This window comes from Aspergillus bombycis (assembly GCF_001792695.1).
Source record: "Aspergillus bombycis strain NRRL26010 chromosome Unknown contig00014, whole genome shotgun sequence".
Taxonomy (NCBI): Eukaryota; Fungi; Ascomycota; class Eurotiomycetes; order Eurotiales; family Aspergillaceae; genus Aspergillus; species Aspergillus bombycis.
The window spans coordinates 77,716-105,239 of NW_019170016.1; the positions used below are offsets into that span (position 1 = coordinate 77,716).

The following is a 27,524-nucleotide window of genomic DNA, read 5'->3' on the forward strand; positions in this document are numbered from 1 at the left end:
TACATATTTCCTTGCTCAATGGAACCCTTTTTCTTCTTCCTTCCTCCAACAGTTGTCTCATCCTCCACATCATTGTTGTATCTCTTGTTGATATTAATGCCTTCTCCCGTAGCTCCATTGTATTAAGCACGACCTAATTCACAATTCTGGAATAAGATGAAAGGAGTGAACATATCCCAACGCCGCCTTCCATGCTGCAATGTACTGGCCGCCGAACGTCTTGAAAATCTCTCGAGTTATTGCCTCGCAACTTTCTAGTCATCGATACCGACACAGGGAACCGTTATGTCTCTTGCTCTGCAGCGTGGGTGCTAGACAGTATCAAAAAGCGACAGTATGTCGGATCATTGAAGCAGGGATATATTCCAAGGCAAACCACTCCGAGAGCTGGCTGACACTGTGCGAGACGCCTAAATGCCTCCTAACCGCCTGCGTAGAGATGAAGGTAGTATTCTCGTAGTTTTTCCAGACCGGTAGTTGTACGGTTTCGTGAGCGAAGTTGATCTGGAGAGTGACAGGCTCGAGAAACGAGGTATCGATCTCTGCCACAAATACACCGGAGCACCCACGGTCTACATGGTACTGAGCGCGGCGATTCGCATCGTCTTTGGAGAGATCGACATTATTAACATCTCTGGAGATATGACCAGTCGCTTATCACTCACGTTCATTATTAAACACAGAGATGAACGGCGAGGGCTGAATCAGGCAACGATGCCAATCCAGGTGTTCCTCTATCTTTGCTCTGTTGAGCCAGTGGGATAGCGACATATGGTAATGGCCTCTAGCCTCTAGATTCAAAGCCTTCCCAAGGGCTGTAAGAAGTGAAAGAGCCGTCATGCTGACAGCGGAAGAACTGATGGGGCAACTGAGACATTCTGAAAAGTCACTGGTGCTGGCTGAGGGTAATAGGAAATCGAGGAGGTATGCGATCGAAGCAGATTTGTACAGTCAGGGTACATGTGACTCCTCGTCACGGGGGTAGGTAACATGATATATCGGCTTTACTTGGACGAGGAAGAAGACATGTGCGAGCAACATATGGGAGTATGTCCGCTTAAATACCCCAGGATTCTTCGTTTGAGTACATTTACCACCTGTTAGATTGTACCCACCACAACCAAGATCATGCTTTCTGGAAAAGGTCTCTTGGTGCACTCATTATACGAGCAGGCCATAGTACAGCCTTTCACTGTTGCCCTTTCATCCAACCATTTCCCTCTTAGACAAAAGGCAATGCTGCTAGAATGCTTGCCCGTATGAGACTAACGGGACAAAGACTCTTCAGCCCCGAATTACTTGACATGGTAGATCAAATGCAGTGGTTTGCATCAAGACTGTCGCTTGAGGAAGTAGTACTTCCGTAGTACTACTCGCACTAGGTTGTATACAGGACCCACAGTGGGGTCGCTCGGAACTCCACCTGCCATTGATAAGGAATAACCAGGCTATCAATCGGTTTCCATGAGCCATAGTAAGAAGAGCCCTTTGAGGCTCAGTTGCATTGAGGTGTGACGTGAACGCTCTAACCAATAAATGCCTGTCGTGATAATGTCGAGTTCTTCCTGCAAGTCGATTGCGATCAGGTAAATGATGCAAGTTGGCTCCTGATAGATAAGGACAGCGTCACAATGGAAATGCGGGGTTATAGCTTATCAGTCAACAATCCCTCCTCCGAACCCCTCACTACAAATACACTTGAAGACCACCCATTGTGACATGCTAGAGAAATATTCCATCTCTAAACCTCTACCAAGCACCAAGTCCACCATGCCGGACCCCATCCCCCATGTATCCAACTGGATCAACGGCGCCTACACAACCGCAACCCGGCAAGTAATCACCGTCCTCAACCCAGCAACCGAAACCCCCATCGCCACCATCGACTCGACACCCGAAGAAACAGTCACCACCATCGTGTCAGACTCGGTCCAAACCTTCCGCACAGGACCATGGTCGAAAGCTGAGCCCTCAGACCGCTTCACAGTCCTCTCCACCGCCGCCCGAGTCCTCCGCACCCGCCTACCCGAATTCATCGAGCTCGAAACCCGCCAAACAGGCGCCCCATTCGCGAGATGCAAACCCAATTATCCCGTGTCCCAGAATGGCTTGAATACTTCGCCTCGCTGGCCCGCGTCCACGAAGGCAGAGTCACGCCCTTCAAGGGTCCCGTCGTGAACACCCTCACCCGTCTCCCGCTAGGTGTCGTCGCACAGATCACACCCTACAATCATCCACTGCTGATCGCGACGAAGAAGATCGCAGCAGCCCTCGCAGCGGGGAACGTGGTTATCGTGAAGCCGAGCGAGCTTGCGCCGTTGTCGGTTCTGAAACTGGGTCCCCTGTTCCAGGAGGCAGGACTACCCGACGGCGTCCTCCAGATTATCTCCGGTAATGGGTTCGAGACGGGGAAATTCCTTTGCGAGTCGCCACTTTTGGCTAAGATCGATCTCACCGGGGGATTGGGGACGTACCGGGCGGTTGCACCTGTTGCAGCGCGGAATATGGTCCCCGTCACGGCGGAGCTGGGGGGCAAGGCGCCTGTTTGTCTATTTCCGAGTTTGGACGTCGAGAGAGCTGTTCAGGCGGCGTTGTTTGCGGGGTTTATTGCCAGTGGACAGACCTGTGTGACTGGGAGTCGACTGTTGGTTCATCGGGAGATCTATGGGGCGTTTCGGGAATTACTGGAGAAGAGGGTGAGGGGGTTAAGGGTTGGGGATCCAATGGATGGGCGGACGCAGATTGGGACGGTTATTTCGAGGGCTGCAGTGGAGAGATGTGCGGCGTTTGTGGATCGGGCGGTGCAGGAGGGTGGCAGTGTGGTTTGTGGTGGGCATCCTACCACGGGGCCACATGGGAAGGGCTTCTTCTTTGAGCCTACTATTATTGAAGCCCGGGCTGATTCGCATCTTGCTTCTAATGAGGTGTTTGGACCGGTGATTGCGCTAATCCAGTGTGAGTCGGAGGAGGAGATTGTCTCTATTGCGAATAGTACCCCGTTTGCCTTAGGTGCGTCGGTCTGGACCCATGATTTTAATCAGGCTCATCGCGTTGCGGACAAGATTGATGCCGGCATTGTGTGGATTAATGGTCATCATTTGAACGACCCGTCGTCGCCGTGGGGTGGGTTCAAGGAGAGTGGGATCGGGAAGGAAAATGGTCTGGAGGCGTATGAGAGTTATACTAAGGTCAAAAGCACGCTGATTAACTACGGGGTAGCCCCTACATGGTTTGATGACGAAGCAACCAATGCTCGGTATGGGTGAGGGTTGAAGTGGTTCCAGTGCAAGTCATCTTGATAGTCATAGCACTTATATCCAGCGTGTAACCTCCATGGGTGCGTGGTTAGTTCACTGCTTAGAATTTTACACATTGATGTTAATTTTCAAAGCCGTAGATATTCAAACCGTAGCTATGAACAAACGATTTACATTCTGGTAAATGGAAGACAACAAAAAAGAGCAGTAACATTATTCATACCGGAATCAATTCAATTTCCGCTCCGTTCAAGTGCATCTATACGAGAGCAATTTAAAGCGCATCAAAAGCCTTGACCGCAGCTTCGGCGGTCACATGAGCACTGGCGGGGTTTGCACCAGTGACAATCCGTCCGTCCGTGATAGTGAATGCATCCCAAGGACCGGCAGGGGAGACGTCTTGAAAAAACGATTAGACATGTATTATACGGCGGAGGGGGAAACTTACAGGTAGCTCCGGAGGAGGCGGCGGAGGACTCAATAGTGGGCCTGTTCCAGCTCTTGATGGTGTCCAGGACACCTTCTTCCTCCTCACCTCGGGTGGTGAAGCCAGTAACCCTGCGACCAGCAATAACAGACTTTCCGGTGGCGGGGTCGATAATACCGGGGAAGATGGCTCCTCCATGGCAACTGCGGGGTATTAGTATGCCGCCACCGATATTTTGAGGGAGAAATAGAAGTGATATACATACACAGCAGACACAATACCACCATCAGTATACACCTTAGCAGCGGTTGACTGCAGCCCCTTGGCATTGGGGTAGTCAATCAGCGACGCATGGCCCGCGGAAGCAAAGAAAAGGCCATACTATTCAACGGTTAGTGTCGGACATAGTGTGTTCGTTTTCGCAAGTTGGCACGTACGTTATCCGGGTTGATGTCCTTGGGACTCAGCAAATTATCAAGCTTGGACCGAAATTCACTCGAGCGATCTTCCCAGACAGCACGATCCTCCTCTGGAAGCCACTCTTTCTGCTGGGATAACCAATCCGGCTGGTAGGTACCATCCTCGGAGACGAGGTCGACCTCGAAGCCTGCTTTCTTGAAGACGTTGAACGGATGAAGCGCCTCAGTGATGAATAGACCTAGGCATCTCTATTAGTTTATTACTAGATTCAAGCCCACTCAGATCCTACCCGTCTCCTTGCCCTCTGGGTAGAGCGGCGCATGGGCGGAAGTGATAGCAATCAACGCCTTGCGTGGGGGTGCCATTTCGAATAGTATAGAAGTTATGAGGATGTAGAAAGAGAATAGTCTTAACAGACAATTGAATCACAGGAGAATGGTATATTTACTTTGTCAATCGAACCGGAAAATACAAGAATTTAAGTATGATTGACCGTAGTATGGATGAGAAGCTTTCGTCCAATGGTGATGTCATGCCGATTGCTCTGGAGTGCTTATGTAAGTCCGCCGGAGGACCGCCCCACTTAAAGGCTTATCCAACTCCGTCGGAGATGAACCAAGACCCAATGATCTCCCCCCTGGACTCGACCTGCTTTCTGTACGATGGACCCGGCCAGAAAGCGCCAGAAAGTTTCTTCCGCCTGTGAGCGATGTCGCCAGCGCAAGCTAGGGGTATGTGGCTCTCCCTCGATCGATTCGTATCCACTTTATGTAGATCGTGGCTGAAAATGGCAATACTACTGGCAGTGCGATCAACAACGCCCGTGCCAGCTATGTCTCCGAGCCGGGGTAACGTGTGTCCCGCGCGGGGAGCCAGTGGCTCGAATATCTCCGATGATACCAGTTGCTGCGCCGACTGGGCAAATGAGAAGCTACAGACGAGCTGCTCCCATTAGTCTCAATGATCGGCATACTGCAGTTCTTCCAGAGCTTAACATTGTTGACCTGAGTACCCAGGTAATGAGACCTCTGGGGAGGACCTTACCACACTCTCGTAACTCGCTGACCACCTGCACACCATGGCGACGATAGATATTTTCGCGCGATGACCAACATCAGGCACTGGAGTACGACACCTCCGCCTTGCCGGGAGGCAAGAAGACCTACAGCCCCCTCGCCTCCAGCCCGATCCCATGGAGAGATGCAATTGGTATAGAGCTGCCTGCACGGCAAGTCCTGGATGAACTCGTTACCCAGTTCTTTGACTCAGTAGATTGGTTTATGATGGTATGTTCTGTCCTCATTTCTGTTATCGCTAACGGCGTACCTCATTGTCGATTCCGCTGGCCTAATGCGATTAAGCCAGGTATTCCACGAAGGCAGCTTCCGACATCGATACGAGAGTCTTATTGCTTCTGTGCATGTTGCTGCACCAGACAACAACTTCCTGTGGCTTGTGTTATTGGTCCTCGGCCTGGGCGCTCACTACTCGTCCCTTTCCGAGCCCTTCAATGAACACTGCCAGAGCCTATCAGTTTTATCTGAGAAGCTCCTCACCCAGATCGAATACAGATTTTTGCAGATTATTGGGTGTCCGAATGTGGAAGCTGTGCAGGTTTGCGTTCTCTTGGGAAGCTTCCACTTATTCAATGGTCGTCCGACTGTTGGAATGGGTGTGTTAGGCAGTGGCATTAAAATTGCACAGGTCATTGGATTACATCGTGAATCAATGTGGCACAATCTTTCCGAAGTGGGGCGAGAGTCTAGACGACGGTCTTGGTGGGCCTTGGAAGTGTTCGACAAGTACGTTATCTCTTTCAGTTCTCCTCCGTCATGTTGTCCTTCTGACGTTATCGTTTAATGTCCAGGTATGCAGCTGTGGCCTTTGGCAGGCCATGTAGTACAGATGACTCTGATTGTAATATTGGCATGGTAACGGATGTGGGGGACATAAGTCCCCGTCAGAGACCTCTCCTAACATATCATCAATGGAAATTCAAGCTTTATCGCATCATGGGTCCCTTTCTAGGGAGAAGGCTTCAAACCAATCAACTCGACACAGTCAAAGTTATTCATGATCGGCTAGTCACATGGGAGAGAGAACTACCAGATAACCTACGTCTGGAAACATACAAGGAAGATGATCACTCGGGACATCCGCCTTTAATACAGCTGGCAGCGCTTGCTCTTCAGTTGACCTACGATAATCTTCGCATCATCCTTCATCGAAGTGTTGCATTTGGAGATATTGGCCCTGAAGTTAGCTTAAACAGAAGGGTAGTCGAGAGCGGGGGCCCTGCTTTCTCTCGTCAACAGCTGCTGGAGTCTGCATTACGAACCTCGGAACTGTATCGATATTCCCATCTTCTGCAGGCCTCTCGCAGGACACACGCCGTAATGCATATTGGGATATGCCTGTTTACATCCGGTGTTGTCCTCTGCGCACTCTCCCTCATGGACCCATTGTCCACCACAAGTCAGAAGGCAAAAGCAGGTATCATGCAAATCATCCGGCTACAGAAGGAAAGGGTATCGAAGCAGCATGTCCTATCGCTTCAAAGCGTCAAGATCCTCGAGGATTTGGTCAATGTTGTCATGCAAGCCGAACAACGAACAATTCTGGGTGACCCTATCCCCACGTCTATCTCCACACCGAGAAGCCGTGAAAAGCATGTTGATGATCAATATAACGACTTCAGCCAAACTAAGACATATACGGGTGTTGACTCTGGTACTGTGGTGACGACTGCTCAAGCGTCTCTTATGCCTCTTCAAGAAGGTAATCCCCCTGTTGTGAAGTATATTACCTTCCGCATAATATTGACAAGGGCTACACAGTGTTTGCTAATCACACACAACAACCTTCGAGCCAAATGGAAGTTTCCATTTCTGGAACTTCGTCCTCTACCTGGCAGGACGCAGGAGGGTTGGGTCATAGGGACTCAGCTTTGGATTCGTCCGCCGGATTCTCCTGGGATGGGAACATTTCTTCGCTAGTCGACTCTGGACTTGCTGACGCCAGCCAACTGTGGCTTTGGTCGGATAATCTTGGTTATCAGTCATTTGCTGAACTTAGTGATATACTACACTGAGGCAATTGGTCTGCGTTCCAATTCAAGCATCGAACTTGATCTAGTTGAGGTTCATCGACATTATGTCACCCTGCAAAGCCTTGCACAATAGGAGTTGTACAGAAGAGCCCCCGATCTCGAAGGAACATGATATATGTTGCCCCTTTAGCATTCATTCTGAGTATGGCTCTGTTGTATTAGTAAAGGGAAACTCAACGTGCTATCATTGAATGTCTCGGCTAATTAGAAAAGGTCGACTAGGATAGTAGCATATGCCAGCAATTCATACAGTGCTTTTGTGAGTTCCTATACCGGCTACTTACTCTCTTATTGCTTCAAGGCGCTTAAGCCCGAGGACTTACTACTCACAATGGGTAATCGTTCTCGAAATATCCTTTATATCTAGAACCCCCTGGTTCTGCTGTTCTAAGTCTCAGTCTAGCTAAATAATCTTAGGGTATCTTTATATCTTACTGAGTCTTCCTTCGATGTAATTTCTCCCTATCTTAAAGCGGTACTGGGAGTAAATTTCCAAGCTGGCTTTATTGCAGACAGAAGTACTATTCTATTAATTGTATACCGTGGCAACCGCAAACAATTCAACCTTCCTCCAGGATCTACCTAACCAAAGTGAGTCAAGAGTATATAGTACTGCCATCAGTGAACAGGACGTATCTCAAAATCAAAGCAACGCGTACTTTAACGACCAGGGGTCCGCTGAAGTGCAAAATCGATAAAGGATCAGAGGTTCAGCAAAGTAGAACTAAAGAAAGGATGATTAGTAAATCGCTTCATGGGCAAGACGCAAAGAAACAAGCGCGTTTGTCTGGACGGAATAACTGACCAGCAACGTAGACAAGACGGGTGGAGAGATACATGTTTCAATGGACAGGAGGTGAATTCTCCATTAAAGTCAAACACGCAACTCGGGTTAGACCGGTGTCCATAATTTTCGGAAAATACGACGTGGTAAAGGTGGCCCTGAAACTTTGGTAAAGACATTGATTAAGCCATAAACACCGGATGATAGAAGTACCTGGATAAGGATTGTTTGGCGGTTGATTGGTGAAATCAATAACAATAAAGTGTTCTATCTTGCCTTGCTTGATCATATCGTAATATTGTCCGTTCGGTTGGAATCTTTGCATGTGTTCTAATACTTTATCACGGTTTCTTATAAATTCTAATCCCCATTTCTTCTGGGTGACAAAGGTTAATTGTTCCACCCTTGATATCTGTCTTGATCAAAAGTTCGGGAGATATAATAGCATGGCCATCGAGCAAAGGAAGCAGACAACGATAGAATTCCTTTTGGCACTGGTCTTCATAGGGCGATGGAGCTGTGTCTGTCATTGAATGCAAAGGATCTGATAGCTGGCAAGGTCGGAAGCTCTTTACAGCATCGATCGCCAATAGTGGAGGAGAGCTATAAGCAAGGTCGTTGTCAGGAATTTTCTCCGTTAAGAGATGCTGACAAAACCTGGAGCAGCGTATTAGCAAGCTTTATAAAGTAAATTGTATAAATATTAGACACTTACCAGCGGTGGAGTTGGTTTGCGAATACGAAATGTATACCATTATCTTAAATCTGTGCATGTAACCACCCATTTACCCATATTCTTTCAAGAGCTTCCTGTAATTCTATACTCTTATTCTCAAAGCTAGACTGATAGATAACCTCACAAGCAATAGCATCCTTGAGGACACGAGCGACACTCTGTATAATCTGCGCTGGCGAGTGATGCCCTGGCGGAATGCGAGTAGTACATACTACTAAGATACGTTGTCACATGACGTATCAGGTGGCTATTTCGAACAAAAGGACAAGAGGAAATTCGCAGTTCCAGGTCACGGTACGTTGTAAATCCACGTGGGATAATCTTTCTGAAGTCGAGCGGGATTCCTCCGACTGACGCACTTTCGACCCACAGTCACGCAAAGATAAGCGCCGCGGGACGACGTTGTTGCACAAATACTCTGTCATTCTTCTTTTCTTCCGTCAACAAACTGTGCACCATCGCGCGAGACTGTTTACTTACCTAGAAGAGGGTTAAATGTGTCGGCCAGGTACTTGGGGAGCGAGTTAGACCTGGAAAGAGTTGCCTTCCAGTCGTCCCAAGCCACATCACTAGATTGCTCATATCACAAACTGTAATAATGGCAGCCAAGAGTGGTCTTCTCGCCCCAGAGTCAAACCACCGTGAATTTACCCAGCGATCAAGACTACGCCGCTTGAGACGATGGCGGCGAGCTCTGTGCACCCTCCTCCTGATAGGAGCACTTGCGGCCCTGCTGCAAGCCGAATCCAAGGTCAATATAGTTCCTTATCCACGTTATTCAACCGAATCAGATCTGTTCAATGAAGGTATAAACAGATGTTATGAAGCTCAGAGTCGGAGCCACAATCGAGTCGCTTCGGAAACCAGGCTGAACAACCGGTGGAATCCAACCTCCGGCCAGAAGGGCGATATTGTTATACAGAACGCGACTCTCTTCGACGGAGAGTCTACCCGCCACGGGAGATTCGATATTCATTTTTCGTCTGGCGTGGTACGATCAGTGTCTCCCACTCACTTGGACCATCCCATTCTACAGGGCGCTCGTATTGTCAACGCGCACGGGAAGTTCATTACCCCTGGGCTGGTGGACATGCATTCCCACCATTTATTGCTCCCATTTCCGCAGCTTCCGGCTACAAGCGATGTCAATGAGCGACCGCTACTGGGTCCCATCACTCCCTTTGTCCGTGCCATCGATGGCTTTAAACCATACGATCCTGCCATTAAGATCATCGCTTCTGGGGGCGTCACTTCGTCGCTTGTTCTGCCTGGTTCGGCGAACATTATCGGAGGCGAAGCATACATGGTCAAGAACCTGCCATTATCTGGAGCGGCCGGCGAACCCGTAGTGGAGGAGTTGCTCTTGGAATACGGTCTACCGGAAAGTAATCGCCAGCGATACCTGAAAATGGCTTGTGGCGAGAACCCGAAGGGAGTGTACGGCAACACGAGGCTTGGTCTCACCTGGCTTCTGCGCAAACGCCTAGAGGAAGCACAGGAGTTGTACGACCGACAAACTACCTGGTGCAGAGCGGCACTTGATATTCAGGAGAGCAGCTTTGCTAAAGCACATCACGTTAAAACCTTCATCAGGAACCATGGAACGCGACCGGAATCTTTCGAACTTGAAACACTAGTCGCACTTATCAGAGGCGAGCTCAATGTGAACGTACATTGCTACGAGCCCGAGGATCTCGAGCGCATGCTGTCTGTGCTCCACGAGTTCGGAGTTCATCCACAGGCTTTCCATCACGCATTGGAGGCATGGCAGGTACCAGAACTGTTGAAGCACCTGGAGGAGTTAGTTACGCAGCCTGTGCATGATGATGGATTTAGCTGACGGATCTTAGAAACGTCACTATCGCAACCTTTGCAGAGAATGCTCTCTTCAAAGCCGAGGCATATGGTGCGAATCTAAGAGGCCCGAAAATACTAGACGACCATGGAGTTAAGGTTGCCCTAAAATCGGTATGGCTGCATTAGACATAAACATGAAACGGTGGTTACGGCTGACCTCTGATTCTAGGATCATACTGGAGAGGAGAATTACGCAAAATATTTAATGTAAGAATCTGCAAGACCGGATTTGAGAACCAATATTTTGACACCAGTACTGCTAGGTACCAAGCCGCTGTTTCCCATTCTTTTGGTCTTTCGGAAGATAGATCGTTGCAAGCAGTTACATCCATACCTGCTCGGTCGGTCCAGCAGGACCACAGAATTGGATATGTTCGCCCTGGATACGACGCAGACCTGGTTATCTGGGATGACCATCCGCTGCAAGTCGGAGCGACTCCACTCGAGGTCTTCATCGATGGCCGTGCCGTTTTGGGCGACTATGATTCCCTAGAAGAGCTGATCCACAGGCCCAGTTCTGTAGAGTCACCAGATGCTCCGGCGACGAGGCCTTCGATTCTAGACCACCAGAAAGATGACATTTGCTCGAGAGTCCATAAGTCCCCCTCGAAAGTACTCTTTACAGGGGTCAAAACGGTCCTAGTTGATACCCCATTTCCCGTCGAAGATACAAGCGATGTCGTGTTACTTCTTGAAGACGGTAAAGCTGTATGCCTCGATAAGAGATCCACCTGTCTGTCCACTAAACAAAAGGAACAAAACGTGACCGAACTCCGCCTGAACGATGGCTATATTACCCCAGGTCTGGTGGCCTTTGGAAACAACCTCGGAATCCAAGATATCCCATCCGATGAATCTACTGGCGATGGATCGACAGGGAGAAGTGCAGATGTCCTGAATGAACAAAAGAGTCTCCATTTTGCCAAGTACGGTGTGCATCTCCATAGCAGGGCATTCACTAGAGCGAGGATCGGCGGAATTACAAAGGCAATCACTGCACCTCGGTCTAACGGGGGCATTATCCAGGGGGTCAGCGTTGGTATACGTACAAGTGAAACTGCCACAATTCTTGAGGATGGAATCTGGAAGGATGACGTTGCACTACATCTCACAATTGGACAGTCAGCTAAAGGTGAATGATCTAGGATAATATCCTTGGAACCATTGGGGGATTATAAATAGCTAACTAGTGTTTTCCCAGGTGATAACACACCGACTGTCGCGTCTGGCGTTGAACGTGTGCGACAAATACTAGAGGCAGGTCAGGAAGGTAGACAAGGAAGTGCCAGCATATATGTCCAGGCTGCCAACGGCTCGATCCCGGTAGTGTTCGAGCATACAACCAGGTAATACCTACTACCTCTCGCTAAGCCAGAAGGATGTTATGGTATCTCTAACTCTATTATTTAGGATGATATCTCCCAGCTGATTCTAATCAAGCGCGACTTCCCTTCCGTTAAGCTCGTCCTCTATGGGGCACACGGTGCAGTCTCGGTATGGTTCAACGGTCCCAGTCAAGCATGTAGTTACTAATCATACTTCATTCACTGTAGGTTGCTAAGCATCTCGCCGAAGCAAACATACCAGTCATTCTAACCGGTAATCGTGGTGCACCGAATAACTGGGAAAAGAAAGATGTGCTCACGGGGCCGCCACTAACCGAGAGCCCGGCGAAGATCTTGACCGATGCCGGAGTACTTCTAGGCTTAGCCGTAAGCAGCGACTCTAAAGTCCATGGCCTAGCACAGGAGGCCCGGTGGGCGGGTAAGTTCGCAGGGCTGAGCGATAAGGAAGCTATTGCCCTCGTGTCGACCAATATTGAGGCTATCTTGGGCACTAGATCAGGGAAGGCGGCCAATAGCGGTGAAAATTCACAACGGTACACGGGTGACTTTGTTGTCTGGGAAGGGAATCCTTTGAGAGGCGAGGGTTCAGTTGTTGTGTCTGTTCAGGACGGTGTGAGTGTTGTCGACTGCTGGCCAGACACTAGCAATGCTGTACTGTGAGTTCATGTAGATCTCATATTCGATCCCGAAATCACTATCCCTTACTACTACAATCTCCAACACACAGCACCAATATCTACAGTTTATATACTCAGTATATCATGTATCAAGTATCAAGAGGTAGCGAAGTTAATAGCCAATCTTTTGTGTCACCTTCTGATTTCCGAGGTTCGCAGTCCAGCAATACAAGCAACTATAAACCTGCTAAGCCGACAGCGAACGGGCTATGCTTCATTGTCCCATTAGTTCAAGAACAGTGCCCATGCTTGAAAAGATCAGGAGTATGGCAGTGATGAATCTACGCTCTAATGGTCGCAATCAATGTATGACCTGGTCCATTATCCAAGACGACAACACCTTCAACCGGGCGATGAACAATCCTTGAGTATTGAATCCCATGAAGAAACTAGGCATATGGGAAACCATCCGCAACGGCATAAAGAGTGGACTGTGTATAGAACCAGGAAACACTGCAGGGAAATAGCCAAAGCCAAAGCAACAAACGATAATAGCCATTGAGCGCTAAGATTTCATGACCGTTCTAGAAAATAACTTTTAACTTCAAACCTTTCTCACGGAGACGAACACCTATCGTCAGGGTCGATCCTACAATCAACAACACGCCAGAGAAGATCTTCATGCCGGTATACGATCCACCCGAGTGTTGCAAAATAGTGCCTGCGATCGGATTGGCCGTCAGACCACCGATAGACGCAAACAGGAAAAGAAGTCCGGTCCTATATCCGATCTCGGGGAATGGGGAAAGCTTGACGACGAGGCCGGGGCAAGCACAACGTACGCACCCGTGGCGAACCCAAAGAGCACAGTGAAGACGATGGTTCCGGCGTTGCTCGAGGCAGGGATCCATAGCGCTAGAACTAGAATGCCGGCGATGTAGGTTACAACCGCGAAGATATTGTAGGAACCGATTGTGTCGGCGAAGGTTCCAGCGCCGAGACGGCCGGAGAGACTGTAGATTTGGATGTTTAGTGACACTTGACGGTAGCGATGTCAAGCCTAGAGTTGAGCCTTACCTGCCTGCGTTCAGAATGGCAACCAAGTACTCCGCCAAATCACGGCCCATGCCCTTTGCCATTGCTTCAGTAACGAGATAGTTCATCGGCACAAATATCCCGAAAGCGAGAATGGAGAAGCTGGCTACTAGTAACATCATTTTTAACTCCTTGAAGGGTCGCATCAGGGACTCCATGGATAGCTTTCGAGGGTTCGGTGGGAGACGGGACCTGACGGTCAGGTTGGCTATACGTAGAAGGAAAAATATGATGAACGCGCAAGTTCTCATGGTCCATGGGAATCCAAGAATGTTAATGATCTTGCTGATCATGATAGGGTAGACGATTTCCCTATGCTTGAGCCGGAGGACACAATGCCGTATACTGCACCACGCTTCTTGTTGAACCAGCTGGGGATGCTGCTTACCCCCGTAAGATGTTAGAGAACATGAGTAGATCAATTGAGGGCGTGGAGTATAGGTATACCTGCTTGGAAAATGGCAGCCACACCAATGGCACTACATACGCCTGGGATACCAGTATCTGATAGTATCTGTTCGATATGGATGTCATCATTAAACCGAAGACATGCAGAAGCGAGCCGCCTAACAGGAGATATCGAGGACCAAATCGGTCGTAGATTTGACCTGCGATTGGCCCCTAGTCTAGAGTACAGCCTGGCTGCGAATAGATTCCGGTGAGGTAGAGAGTCGGTACCATGGCAAACATGAAGAATATCTGCAGCGACGGAATCCACGAGACCTTACTGCTGGAATACTGGCGGAGGAGATTATGTTCGTAGTACGCCTGGAATTCTCCGATACATAATTGGAAGAATTCCAAGAGTCAGCAATGGGGATTATATCTTCTTTGTTTCGGGACTGCAGACGTACTGTTGATCCACCCGAAGCTGCAAAACAGCACACACCACGCACCCAGGACCATAAGCCACGCTGCCAGACCCCCGTCGGGCACCCCGTCAGGGGGCGTCCATGGCTCATCCTTTCGCTTCTCTCATTACCTGCTGATATTTCTGCTGATGATGAGTCGTTTCCTGTTGCGACTGTTGAAGGAGACTGGTCTGTAGATCCGGGAGTGGGCATGATGCTTCCAAACACATCCAGGCTCTTGCTTACAGGTATCTAGACACGGTGTGAGGTCTTCATCTTTTTAGCTTTTGATCTCCTCTCTCGTAGTCGACATCATATAGGAATCGGGTCAAAATAAATTGAGAAGAGACGTTATCTGCGCCCACCCGTCGATGTATTATCCCACTGCAGGTTCCGCAGCAATCCATCATTCGTGAAAAGTCCAGATAGAATGCCTCGTCGTTCCAGATATTGAGCTCTGACGCCTGCGAGTTACCACCCCTATCAATGCGAGGCTGAATCATACGCGACTTGATACTGTTGGTATAGTTTTTCCCTTGAAATTGATGCCTAAGTTGTACATCACGCAGGAGGACTGCATTCTCTCGCCCTATAAATATCAGGAACAGACGGATATCGTGTTCCAATGAAAATCTAAACGTATTGCGGCCGTAGAAGAGACGACGTCCTTCATTATAAATTTGGCGGTTGACTCCTAAGAGCGACAGTAGACTAGCGTGTGTGCCGTTTTGAAGGCAAGTCTTTGTGTCGTGGTCAAGAAGCCAAGAGGTCCTAATTACGATTGCTGTATAACAAAATACGTTTTCGTAGACCATTTCGCGTATTTCTGACTCAGTGTGCCGTTGTGATGTTAGTGATAGCTGTCATGTCTTCGCTTAATATGTTCACTATAAGGGGTGTATAAGGGACACTCTGGACATTTATACGATGCTTCGTTCAAAGTAGTGTAAGGCTTCATGATATCTAGGTCCTTGATCTGCAGAGGATCATGGTGTTCCGAGGGTATCATGAGCCACATGCAACACAACAAATGATGTATGTCGCACGGTGGCATTTTACAAATTGGACAAAGCTGTAGCTCTACCGTGTCCCCGCATGCCTCTAATTGATGCCATGCTTTGCGGTATGGCCTATATAATAGAACCGCACTGCTGTTGGACATATCTTGTAGGTGCTGCTGTATTTCTATAAAATGAGGATTGTAATGTGGAGGAATAGCCCGACTATCGCAGAATATATACGCAACTCACCCTGTTGACGCTACTGACTCTTTGTTAGTCAGGGCTCTTTATACATATTTGACATTCTTTGTATGGTCTTACATATCTAAAGTCTCATACTTGGTCTAAGATGTTTCATGTTGGGTCCTCCACCCCTCGCATATGATCGACACACTCTACGATGTTAAGCCCCAGGTACAGTGGAAAGCTTTGCAGACCGAACATGAGCTCTCATTTCCACGTTTGCATTACTACCTAGCCCGACTCGAAGTACAAAGAGAGTGAAACATCCCTAGGCCTGCAAGTTGTGGGTTTACTTTACGTATAAGCCTACAATCGACAATTCCACAGGCATGTCGCGGCCCACCGATTCCTTTATGCGGATAAATATTTCGGTCAAAGCTACTTTCTTTTGTGGAGAGCCGACCGATCTGACTGTCGTTCCACATATCCCCCTACAGACGACTTCAGATCTCCATCTGGCAACTTAGCTTCCATGATCAGCCGCTCTACCAGAGGACCGTGGGAAGCCTTGATCGTTGCCTTTACGAACGGTGCCACCAGGATGTTACACTTCATCAAGACATCTTCTTTCAATTGAAGTTCGTCCTGCGCATTGTTAGTTCATTCAGTCTTTACAGCCTTTGTGAATGCCTGACCATCTGGCCCTCAACGGTCCACGTATTCTTGGTACATAGCCCCAAGGGAGCGTAAATATGGGTCTGTAGGCCCATCGGAAGGTCCTCAAAGCAAGCCTTATACTTGACCTGCCCTGAAAGAAGCCCAAAGGGTAAATAGGATACCTTATCGGTAATCTCATACCAGACAAGATCACGGTCGGTCTCTGGGGCGTCCTCGTGAGGCTCGCATCTTTGGAGATCAATGACCAAGGGATTCAATTTGACCATCGTCACATGGTTGTGGAGCACCTCCATAACTCTTTCGGATGTGATAGACGGAGGAAGGATCGAGGTGCTGGTGAAGCGATTTTCCACAGTCATCCACGAAAGGAGGTAGGAAAGCATGGTGTCGACTGCATCACCAAATAGGCGGTGAGTCTGGGGAAAAGAGATGATGGCATCCATTTAAATACTGCAAGGGACTCGATGTGTCTCACGTGACTTGTCAGGCCCTTTCAAAAAAGGCATATTTTCGATATTCAGATCTCGACTGTAGAGCATAATTTTCTTGAGATGTGTGGCAAATTCTTGTGTAACGAGGCGGAGTAGGTTCAAGTATGAAACACGCATAGGATATGATCATATTGACTTAACAACCATGGCCCCAATGTCTTCATAATGTACCTCACACTGATTGACAAATGAAGTATGTCGTCTCTAAAAAATTGATATTACAAGGTTAGATTCACGTGTAGCATGTACATTCCTCATCGGATACTGGTTTCGAGGGAAGCACGACCATATTATCTCATGTATGTGTTCTAATTACATCCTTCTTTCAGCAATCATGTGTGCACTGCTAGTACAGTAATGAACTGTGGGGATTTCTCCATAGGCACCTGGGCCAGCATTATCGTTTGTGTGATAAGCCAAAGACTGCATATATGCAACTTGGGATTCTATAACCCCGTCTTCCTATGCCACCACTGAAGGTAATTGCTCCTGGATAGTTGCAACAAAGAGAGTCAACACGACCACATGCTATATGATAGTTGATCTCGCAATGATAGACCGTAAAAAGACATCTTGACCGACGATCAAGGAGGATCCAGACCTATATTCATCACAGAATAACAACAGGAAGTCCAGCCTCTTTACGCATACGATAAACCTTCTCTTTCCACCGTCCGAAATCCCAATACCTTTTGTAGTCTTCTTCGAGGCCTACATAATTCAGATCCTGTAGCCTGTAGTCGAGCCGATACTCTTTCATCACTTTCCCGTCAACGCAGATCCTGATACTTCCCACATACTCATACAACAGCTTTCCGTATGGTGCCATAGGGATACTCATGCCGAGAAGATACCCAACATATTCGCTGATCAAGTCGGCTAGCCATTCTGGTCGCATGAGCAAGTTGAAAACCCCGCTACAGGGTGCTCTATGCGATTCTGCGTTGTCTTCATCGGCGCCCCCATTCAGCCAACTCCAGAAGCTGAGATTGGCAGGTGCTAGCATTTCCTCCCTAGCTGGTGAGACAAAGTCTAAGGTTAACCGGTTGATCGTAAAGAACAGATCGTCCGTACGGGGTGCATCATCGGGGATTCTGTGCTCCGCCAAGGGGCCTACTTCCAGGAAGCGTTCCAACAGATAGTAGAAGGCCCAGAGGATTCGAGGCGGGGAGTCACCGTCGGGCAGAAGGTGGTATCGGCGCCAAATTGGCGTGAAGCTGGTACCAACCACATGAAACGTCACACTGAGATCACCGACATGGCGACAGGGATTTGAAAGAAAACACCATGTTGGATGTAGTTCCCTCTCGTCGCTCAGAATCACATCGAGCTTGAACACAGAAGGTGTAAGTGCATTATCTAGTCTTCTCTTCGTTACTTCGCCAATCCGATGATTAACAAGCAGAAGAGATAACGGGTTCGATAGCCAAGCATCATGGTATTTCTCCTGGTCCCTCCAGTATCTGACGCTGTAAATGCCGTAGTCTGCTGAGAGACAGCTCCCGTCCTGACGGGACCTAGGCTCATAGTTTTGCAATGGGGGCAGGGGGTCTTCTGGGGCCGGGCTTCCATAGCGCAAGACGAGCTCAACAATTCGGTCTAGAACCTCGCTCGGTAGGTCTAAAAGGGAAGTAGGCATTCTGCTAGGTACACTTAATATGTCATGAGGGTTCAATTACGCTCGGTTCAGTATGTGTGGTTCTGTGCGGGCGAGCATACGATTCGTGTTCAGCAGATGCCCAATGCCAAGTCTGTCAGTTGCCTAAGCTCAGCGACAGTTATTTATAGTCGCGCTAACATTGGCGCGGGGGGAGATATTCCGACAATATGCGGGATACATTTCGCACCGGACATTAGATATAGTCAAAGATATGCCATCCGAATCCTCGTTATGAATGCCCCAATCTCTACGAATTATATACTCATATATCATTCGCTCAAGGTTATAGATGAAGCAGATCTTGAAAACTGTGAGTATTGCACCATTCAGTTGAATATTTGATGAACATACAAAAGGTTCTAACATTGATGAAGTGATGAAGTAGGGCTGTTCCTTGGGGCATCGCTATGATAAGCTGCCACAGTGGCTGCATTATATGCCTCTATTGTATACTCTGCCTAAGGCCTCTTATTGCACGGACATAGTATTCCCGCCGACGGTGGTTTTACAGTATTGAGGATGCCTTTACAACTATATAATATCAGAAAAGTCAATTGTGGCTGCCTTCACCGTTTGGGGAATATTAACAGTTCCAGACAATAATATTCCAACTTCAATCTCAGATGAGCAAGATATCTGGGTATATATATCCAGCTTTGCAGCCCTGCGGCTTGTCATCAACAATGGTGGATATCTCTAATCCAGCGCACTATTGAGTGGGCCGATGATCCCCTGTCGTGAGATGATTTTCGGTAGACTTCGATCAAGACTATACTAAGAGAAACTACTCGATGCTCAGCAATATCCACATCTTAGATGTCCTCACCGGTTGGTCTTTGACACTATCACAGCTGTGCAAAACATCAAAAAGTAAACTCGTTGGTCCATCTGGACCTGTGTTCTATCTCGCTCGGGGCGAAAGCTGCTGTGGTAACCTGAGCCCAGCTCTGAAGATATCCTCGATATACCGAGTAGGCTACGCGGCATCTTCCATCCGACACGGTGGCTTACAATACAGGGATCGGCTATGGCTTTGCCTAGCCGTGCTTATTCGGATTACACAGCACAACTCGAAGCCACGTATATATATGGTCACTTTAAGTAACATGGCACTGGACCTCCACTTACGTAGGAGTTAAAATACAATATTTAATTACCTTTCGCCGGCTTATCGGCTCGGGAAACTTGGCACCGAGGATTATAAACCGGATCTTTGGTAGGTCTGGCCCTCTTGAGAACCACAGAATAGCGGCAGTCATTGCGCCATCACCAAAACATCCCTGCACTTCCACATATGTACCTCTACCCTTTTTACTTGAGAGACGATAATGAGCTCCCTTAAAGAAGTACAAAGTGTTCACGAGCGCATCGGATAATTGGCACGTTGAGCTCTGCATCATAGCGTATAAAAGCCATTGCAATCGTGCCGAACATTGTTTGAGCAAGAAATACACCGGACAGACGATTACCATCATTGCATGTCTCTATTTCATCATGACCCCCACCACCATTAGACCTGTCCTCTATGACACCCTGAGGCACTTGATATCCGCCCGTCATTCCACTCGTAACTTCCTCACCAAGTCAGTTTCAAATGACGACCTCAGGAACTGCCTCGCCCTGGCCCAAAATGCACCCTCAGGCTCAAATACGCAGCCCTGGAGGGCGACATTTCTATCAGGCGATGCTCTCACCTCCCTAAAGACGGCATTGGCTGCGGCCGCTGATAACGACCCCTCGCAGATCCTCCAGCTACCGGAGGCCTTTCGCCACTACAGGTCAACCCTCGGTCGTAAGCTCTACGGCCAAGCCATGGGCATCGCGAGAGATGATCTACCGGCACACACAACGGCCGTGTTACGAAATTTCGAGTTCTTCGGTGCTCCCTTGGCGGGAATCATCTATATTGATAAGGCTTTGTATGATGTGGATCTGCTCAGTGTGGGAATCTGGCTCCAAACTTTGGTTCTAGAGCTGACTGCGTTGGGCTTGGATACGTGTATTGAGGTTAGCGTGGCTGGATATTCGCATGTCATTAAAAGAGAACTTTGCATTTCTGATGATATGGAAGTTCTCTGCGGGTTGGCGGTGGGGTATGGGGATCCTACATCTGCTGTCAATCATGTGGTCGCGGGACGAGATGAATGGGAGCAATGGATTGACATTAGGGATTAGTTCTCAGTCTGCTTAGTGGTATAGAGTGAAGGGGGGTTTACGGAGAGCCTTATGGCATGGGCTTTCTTGGACTCTGATGGACAAGCAGTAGGATAGGCTTCATCATTCTTCAGGCTGAATTCCCGTGCGAGATGTGGATAGTAGTCAGGTGGAATTGCAACGCCTCAGTATTTATCCTTTGTATACATTAATAGAACCATTGTGAGTGATTTTCATTCCTCGTTGCTATAGTACGTGCGTCTGGCTTAGTTCCTGCAGGTCGCCAGACTGATATGAAACAAGGGTCCGAAAACGCGGACCATTCTTATCATACGATATACAATTTGTTGATTGATTATTATAGGATGCCGTCTCCATGCCATCTCGCCTACAGAACGGAGTAACTGCCGTTGTTTCAGCTTTCGAACCGAACACTAAGCTAGCCTATGAATTTACTGATCGGTAAGTTGATTAACACCGTGAGACTGGTATGTAAGTTCCAAGTTGGTCAACCTATGGTACTAGTGACCCTGGTTGGTTGCCAAACATTATTCACCGCATGCCCTTTTATCGGATAAACTAATAGCTATGTAGCGCGTGCAGAGCCTATGGAGACCGGCTCTAGCACTTATCGCTGCAGCCTTGTCTGGATAATCCATTCCTGTGGGGGGTATTATCAATATAGATCATCAAGACCGTCTAGAGCAAGCAATTCTCGTCTTACTAACTCCAAACGGAGGGACAACCCCAGTCAAGTAGGGTTACGGCTGTTGAAGCCTAAGGAAACCCTTTTCCTAGGCGCCTTCTTCCCAGCATACAGTCGCCATTGCTGCCCTCAATGCAACGGCCGCTGATGGAATTATGACCATTTGTAAATGCCAATGTCTGTACCTGTCTGGAGCGTTATGGGAGTCTACTGGGAAAGAACATAGTTTCTTGGCTTTCATACAGTACAGATCTCATAGATTCTTTTATTCTATGTATACGCTGATGTGGCAAAGGATTACAGGATCCTACCAAATACTAAATTGTCAGAGTCTGATCAATTTCCCAAAGGTTTTGATACATACAAGGTACGTTGGACGCTTTTCCCACTGCTAACTTCCCTCACAGCCATGCCCTTATGTTTACTGCTTGCCAAGAGTGTTTCCCAACTCAGCTGCCCGAGAGGTAGCAGAGTTGACAGCCTTATCAACAATGTCTTTGAAGCCCAGCGACTCGAAAGTCTGAAGGGCAGCATATGTGGTTCCATTCGGGCTGGTAACGTTCTTGCGCAGCTGGGTGGGGCTATCTGGCGACTCAACAAGCATCTTGCCAGCGCCGAGACATGTCTGCGCAGCCAACCGAGTAGCCTGTTCCTCGGAGAGGCCAAGGGCGGTTGCACTGGCAATCAAATGTTCCACCATGGCGAAAAAGTAGGCGGGTCCCGATCCTAAACCGTGTCAATGCGCATCCTTTCGGTGTCAGAATTCATGAGCAGAACTTACCAGAAAGTCCTGTGACGACGTCGAGCAATTCCTCCTTATCCACCCACTCGGTGGCCTTGCTGACACTTCCAAGAACAGCATTAACGAGCTCCTTCTCTTCGGAGGTCACATCCTTGCTGGCATACAGACCCGAAGCGCCCTCACCAACGAGTGCCGGTGTGTTTGGCATAACACGAACAACGTGTGCATTGCGTCCGTCGCTGGTGCGGAGCCATTGGACCAAGCTATCGAGGGTGATTCCAGCGGCAATGCTGACCACAACGGGCAAGGTTGTACGCTCTGACCAGGCAGCGCCCAATTCCTCACACACGCCCTTGGTAACCTGTGGCTTGACTGCGATGATAATAAGATCCGCATCCTTGGCAGCTTCGACATTGACAGTAGTGGTCTGCACCCCCAGGGCCGCCATCTTCTCCCGGTTGACATCCCAGGGCTCGGACACCCAGATGTTCTGTTTTTGGACGCCATTGCTGAGGAGACCTCCGATGATGGCGGAGGCCATGTTGCCACCGCCAATAAAGGCGAGCTTGCTGTCTTGAAGGGAAGGCATTTTTAAACGGGAGATATGTTCAGTTATTCTTTCGCAATGGAGGGGATAGTTGATACGACATGGACATGATATCAAAATTCCCCCACTTTGTCAAAAGGCGGGGCACAAACAGACCGCCAACCGAACTTGGCATTACGTCTCATGAAATAGGGAAGGCGGTGTTAACGGCGACTGCGGGGATGGAAATATAAAGATGACGTTGAGAAACAAGTTATCGGAAACCAAAACCAATAAAAGGAGAGGAAGTCTATATGAAACAAGACAATAATGTTGCAGAATTTGGCACGGTGTGCCTTTTTGGTCAATTCGGAATATCATCGTGAGCTAAACCCCCACCTCACGCAGTGTTCGACTTGTCACTCTCGTATTCCTAGTAACTAGTCGCTCCGTGGAACTCGCTGCCAATGCATTATAGGGACTGGTTTGTATGTTGTGCTAGCTTGTTTAGCTAAATACCTGACATGTATTTCAACAATTGGCCGGCTGGCCCAATGGCAAGGCGCTTGACTACGAATCAAGAGATTGCAGGTTCGATCCCTGCGTCGGTCATTCTTTTTTTGTCAGATTGCTTTTAAGTCTTTTCTTCTCTATTCAAACTTGTATTATTTGTGCTGAGCCTTCATTTTGATTAGCTTTTAGCTATTTATTTAAGAAATAGTGTGACCTGTCCCTATTTTGTCAATAGCCCTGGACCGTCATATATACTCAAGTGCTAGTAAAACTGCGCGAAATCACTCGTTCCGCAGCTCTAGATATTGCTTCAGTAGCAGTGCTGCGCTTTGCGAAGTCAGACTATGTACTGTAAGATTTAGCATAACCTTTTCGTGTAATGTACTCCGTAACCTCAGTGTATCTGAGATGAGCGCTTTTTGGACGGGTGAGGAGGCGGCCCTGTACTATACATCCCGAAACCAATGACTCTACGCCATAGTAGACTGAGAAACGAATAGTTGTTCAAAGACAGCTATAGTGAATCACCAAATTCGCGCAAGCTAGACCAGAATAAGGGTGTTGTCCGAGCAACGATGCGGATCTGCTGCTAAGCCGCTACTTAATGCAGGTCAAGTTACATTTTCTTTGTATGTATATGCCCCTTTGTGTAAACGGAGGATGTACATTGGCTATCGACTACGCGAGGAGACACAGGCAATTGGGACATAAGCACCTAACATAGGCAATGGCGGCAGAGTCTATTACGAAAGCTGACTCTTGTGGTACAGATTCGTTATTGAAAGAGGGACTATTAGGTCTCGCGACACACTCTTCCGGCCGCATTGGCAAACAGATGGCAAGGTAGGGTGTATTTATGTAGCACCGAGTTTCTTCCTGTGCGTATAACTATAGCTTTAAAGAAATGACGCGAATTGGGTTCAGATTTCCCACTCTGAGTCCACTGCCTTCTGCGTATACAGCAGCACAGGAGGAAGAGCTAGGTGTCAGCAACCCTCCCCAGGGGCTGAAAAGGCTTCATATTGACTTCTTGGAACCTCCTATCCACCATGCGTCGTCAGCATGGCATTGCATAATCAAGTATCTTTTGTACTCCTGGACCTGCCCTCTGTCGACGAATACCCCGCCACCAATACATATACCAGAATCTCCCTACAATGCCTACAGCATATATCCAAGCACGCATGGACCGTGCGATATCCTCTCAGCCTTGCAAGGTCCTAAAAGCTCCTAATCGCCCAGTCGCGATCCGGGAACAGTACATCACCGACTCGATAACACTATTGGCACTCAGATCACAGGGCGACGGCCACTCCGTGGCTGCTTATAAAGTACAGGACGAAAATGAGGTTACTCGATTCACAGCCAGTGGTGGGAAATACAACGGTCGCCCATGTCGAGAATCTCGTGATGCTTTGGGTCTACCCTTGTTCGAGCTTCACAGGAAGATATCATTTTGAAATGCTTGGTCCATCACACTACCGGGGAGTGCAACTGTGGATAGTATAGCCACTGGTGCACCGCGACTGGTCCCGTTTGGAAGCTTCATGTTCACGTTCACAAATCTAGCTGCCACCGATACGAAAGTTTCAATGGGTGATAAAGAGGTCACGCTGGAGATTGAAAGATATGGGCGTGTATTGGAGTCCCTTGATATCGTGGATGGAGACAGGAAGTTCACTGAAGTGCGCGAGAGTGTGCATCACAACCAGAAACTCGCCCTGACCCCAAGCACACGTCGCAATTATAGACCTGTTCTTGATATCATCGTTACCCCAGGTGTGGACTTATCACTAGTAAGATCTCTTTTAATGCCACTCTTCTCTCATTCGACTGGACTGATCCACACAAGGTTACTGCTATAGCCATCCTGATCTCAGATAGCGTACTTGGTTCCGAGTAGACCTATGCTACGGAGAGATAGGTTTAGTAACCAAACGCTGGCAGTTAAACATGGTTAAGCATTTTCATTGAAATATTGCGACGTTCCGATTATATATCCAGTGATGGCTCTCCCCATCGCATGTGTTGTTCATGTTCTTTGCGTAGAATATTTACATCGTTTTTCTCAAACCCGAAATTCCATAATGTTTCAGGGATCGTACGGAGGCCCTTCTGGGGGATCGGATTGTTGGTTTTGGAGCTCTTGCTCCCGACATGCTGTAATACACTGGGTGTTAATGCCCAGCGTATCTCCCCGTTCTGATTCGCATAATCTTCCGTGAGCATGTCGACATAGCCGATTCCTTTTGATTCGTACCAGGATATCAGGTCCATGACACGGCCCTGTGGAAAGACGAATCCCTGCGAACAGCATCCGAATTTAGGCATCTCGTGCACACCTTCAGGGATCGGTAGCATTGTGACTCGGCCGGTCGCAAAGAAGAGAATGATCAGGAGAGGTGTACAAATGAAGGAAAGAACAATGATGGTTTCTTTCGGTAAAAATGGCTTCAAAGACGGTCGATAACGGCGGACGATCAAGGTTGTGAGTAAGATGGTGGTCGCGGAGAGTAGAGAGTAGAATAGATAGGTAGGCCAATCCTCTGAGTTCCAGCCCAGAAAGTTCTCGGTGTAGAAAAGCCGAAGATAAAGCCCTTTAGAAATGCAATTTATATTAGTCTCCATACCCAAGAATTGTGTAAGTGGCAGAGTGGTCTTGATCTAGAACTTACATTTCGATGCTTTCTTCTCCGCTGTTTGTTGCTCGGCAGCGCGCAAGGCCTGTTTGGTTCGATGATACCAACCATCAAGAGCGACGATATCATCTTCGAGCATAACGGTGTATGGTGTACCAATAGCGGTACATGCTTTCAAAAGATAAGTGTAGTCCAGTAGGCCTTTCTCGAGAGCTAGAGTTTTGGCCTCGGTTGTTTCAAGACTTCGGATGTGGTCAATGTCGATGTCATTCTCATCATAGAGCAGAACTTTGTCAGCCAGCTCATGCAGCCATGGCTCCGAGTAGGCCGGGTGCTGCTTGGGGTCTGTATGAGCAATGAATAGGATGAGAAATATATCAGCTCTCTCTACCGGAGACAGGCCGGCCAACACCGATCCGACCGCACTCTCGAAATAGCTTACACCCTCCCGGGCAATAGAGGCAAATCCTACACACATGGTAGGGTTCGCAGATGCCTTGGGGAGGGGACCTTCCGTCACATTGTTCGCTTCGTTGATCAATGCCATGCCCTGCGCCGCACGCGGGCTCGAATACGAAGGCTTGTAGGCTTCATTTTCTCGGAAGAACAGTGACGTTGGGTCACGCCAACTAGTTATGCGAGCCAAGTATACCAGAAGTGCATAAGGAATCAAAAAGACTAGGAACACACGGCATGTGTATGACTCGAGGACGGAGGACAGCCTCAGAAGCCTTGGCGATATGTGCATATTGTCTGTGAAAACATCGAAAAGTGGAAAGAAGAATATAAAGTATCGTTCACTTTACAGGGTATGATTTATTAAGTCATCGCAAGCCTTGCGTACCTAGCCATACCCGAAACTATTTAGCTTGAGGCTGCGTAAACCAGGCATTTTTCTTCTTCCCGTTAGCAGACATTTGGACCTCTCCCTTTGTTCGTTTCCTCTTCAGGGACTAAAAGACCGGCGTCTTATAACATCCACTAATAGCCATCATTACAAGTCATTAAAGTTGGACCCCTTTCCGAGGTGCGATGGGGTATTTGATTCGGCCATGAAGGCCTATCATAAAACACAGAGGAACAAGGGATTTACTAAAATCTTATCCTGCGGCGTCACAGAACTCCAAGGTGGGTGGGCTGTGCTCCTCGAACTTGGAAGTGGAGCAAGCATAACTTGTCAACCCTGATCCCTTGTACCCACAATACCCACGGCCCCTCTAACAGCGATGAGGCTGTACGCTACGTGAGACTCGGCTACAGCATTTCCGGCGTACCTTACCTCGGATAAAACACAACTCCACATGGCAGGCGCATGGGCCTCGCCATGGGGCCGGGCTTGTTTCTCTGGCCCCCAAGTTCATGGGTCTAGGGTTCAATTTAGCCTGAGACCAAACCCCGCCAGCAGCCTGGCATATCATATACATAATACCAAGGTATAAAGACCTACTAAAGTATTGTACTGAGTTATGCCTGCGTTATGCACACTGGACTAGTAGGGCACCAGTTCACAATAAACATATAGTAGTGCTGTCAGAATGCTAAGAGCCCTACTAGAAAGATATATATCTCCCCACAAATTCCGGACCAAAGTGACTTTGGCACAAAAGTATACTGTAGTATACATATTCTCTAGATTCTTGAAATGCTAAATCTTATATAATCGGTGTTTTAAGTGGCATAATTTTTTGAAAGGCCGGGGAGGTGTACATTGAAGGACAATCTTATCCATGAG

The 27,524-nt window shown here is 48.2% G+C and overlaps 12 protein-coding genes across 12 annotated transcripts; 5 read left to right on the forward strand and 7 right to left on the reverse strand.

Annotated features, from left to right (window-relative positions):
* Positions 1-321: 321 nt before the first annotated feature.
* On the reverse strand, positions 322-840 carry ABOM_001966 (uncharacterized protein; the record flags this gene model as incomplete). Its single annotated transcript, XM_022529096.1, has 2 exons — positions 322-605; positions 666-840. 2 exons carry the CDS (start codon positions 838-840, stop codon positions 322-324), a joined length of 459 nt encoding a protein of 152 aa, XP_022392401.1.
* Positions 841-1,770: 930 nt separating this feature from the next.
* ABOM_001967 (aldehyde dehydrogenase family protein) lies at positions 1,771-3,266 on the forward strand (the record flags this gene model as incomplete). The annotated part of the gene is made up of 2 exons (XM_022529097.1): positions 1,771-1,919; positions 1,988-3,266. 2 exons carry the CDS (start codon positions 1,771-1,773, stop codon positions 3,264-3,266), a joined length of 1,428 nt encoding a protein of 475 aa, XP_022392400.1.
* A 265-nt stretch (positions 3,267-3,531) lies between these two features.
* On the reverse strand, positions 3,532-4,469 carry ABOM_001968 (chaperone protein HSP31; the record flags this gene model as incomplete). Its single annotated transcript, XM_022529098.1, has 5 exons — positions 3,532-3,656; positions 3,706-3,887; positions 3,950-4,065; positions 4,122-4,342; positions 4,394-4,469. 5 exons carry the CDS (start codon positions 4,467-4,469, stop codon positions 3,532-3,534), a joined length of 720 nt encoding a protein of 239 aa, XP_022392399.1.
* Positions 4,470-4,766: 297 nt separating this feature from the next.
* On the forward strand, positions 4,767-7,195 carry ABOM_001969 (Zn(II)2Cys6 transcription factor; the record flags this gene model as incomplete). Its single annotated transcript, XM_022529099.1, has 6 exons — positions 4,767-4,835; positions 4,911-5,120; positions 5,196-5,390; positions 5,470-5,906; positions 5,972-6,882; positions 6,942-7,195. 6 exons carry the CDS (start codon positions 4,767-4,769, stop codon positions 7,193-7,195), a joined length of 2,076 nt encoding a protein of 691 aa, XP_022392398.1.
* Positions 7,196-9,331: 2,136 nt separating this feature from the next.
* On the forward strand, positions 9,332-12,596 carry ABOM_001970 (uncharacterized protein; the record flags this gene model as incomplete). Its single annotated transcript, XM_022529100.1, has 7 exons — positions 9,332-10,533; positions 10,584-10,701; positions 10,760-10,797; positions 10,854-11,722; positions 11,792-11,913; positions 12,001-12,084; positions 12,144-12,596. The coding sequence occupies 7 exons, from the start codon at positions 9,332-9,334 to the stop codon at positions 12,594-12,596; spliced, it is 2,886 nt and encodes a 961-aa protein (XP_022392331.1).
* A 541-nt stretch (positions 12,597-13,137) lies between these two features.
* ABOM_001971 (uncharacterized protein) lies at positions 13,138-14,712 on the reverse strand (the record flags this gene model as incomplete). Its single annotated transcript, XM_022529101.1, has 6 exons — positions 13,138-13,333; positions 13,396-13,566; positions 13,631-14,028; positions 14,096-14,269; positions 14,327-14,416; positions 14,503-14,712. The coding sequence occupies 6 exons, from the start codon at positions 14,710-14,712 to the stop codon at positions 13,138-13,140; spliced, it is 1,239 nt and encodes a 412-aa protein (XP_022392332.1).
* Positions 14,713-16,121: 1,409 nt separating this feature from the next.
* Positions 16,122-16,744, reverse strand: ABOM_001972 (uncharacterized protein; the record flags this gene model as incomplete). Its single annotated transcript, XM_022529102.1, has 2 exons — positions 16,122-16,328; positions 16,379-16,744. 2 exons carry the CDS (start codon positions 16,742-16,744, stop codon positions 16,122-16,124), a joined length of 573 nt encoding a protein of 190 aa, XP_022392333.1.
* Positions 16,745-17,462: 718 nt separating this feature from the next.
* On the reverse strand, positions 17,463-18,491 carry ABOM_001973 (uncharacterized protein; the record flags this gene model as incomplete). Its single annotated transcript, XM_022529103.1, has 1 exon — positions 17,463-18,491. One exon carries the CDS (start codon positions 18,489-18,491, stop codon positions 17,463-17,465), a length of 1,029 nt encoding a protein of 342 aa, XP_022392334.1.
* Positions 18,492-20,006: 1,515 nt separating this feature from the next.
* On the forward strand, positions 20,007-20,687 carry ABOM_001974 (nitroreductase; the record flags this gene model as incomplete). Its single annotated transcript, XM_022529104.1, has 1 exon — positions 20,007-20,687. The coding sequence occupies one exon, from the start codon at positions 20,007-20,009 to the stop codon at positions 20,685-20,687; it is 681 nt and encodes a 226-aa protein (XP_022392328.1).
* A 1,106-nt stretch (positions 20,688-21,793) lies between these two features.
* Positions 21,794-22,703, reverse strand: ABOM_001975 (pyrroline-5-carboxylate reductase family protein; the record flags this gene model as incomplete). Its single annotated transcript, XM_022529105.1, has 2 exons — positions 21,794-22,098; positions 22,154-22,703. The coding sequence occupies 2 exons, from the start codon at positions 22,701-22,703 to the stop codon at positions 21,794-21,796; spliced, it is 855 nt and encodes a 284-aa protein (XP_022392329.1).
* A 1,607-nt stretch (positions 22,704-24,310) lies between these two features.
* Positions 24,311-25,056, forward strand: ABOM_001976 (uncharacterized protein; the record flags this gene model as incomplete). Its single annotated transcript, XM_022529106.1, has 3 exons — positions 24,311-24,582; positions 24,658-24,949; positions 25,006-25,056. 3 exons carry the CDS (start codon positions 24,311-24,313, stop codon positions 25,054-25,056), a joined length of 615 nt encoding a protein of 204 aa, XP_022392330.1.
* Positions 25,057-25,145: 89 nt separating this feature from the next.
* Positions 25,146-26,540, reverse strand: ABOM_001977 (uncharacterized protein; the record flags this gene model as incomplete). Its single annotated transcript, XM_022529107.1, has 2 exons — positions 25,146-25,750; positions 25,829-26,540. 2 exons carry the CDS (start codon positions 26,538-26,540, stop codon positions 25,146-25,148), a joined length of 1,317 nt encoding a protein of 438 aa, XP_022392397.1.
* Positions 26,541-27,524: the final 984 nt, after the last annotated feature.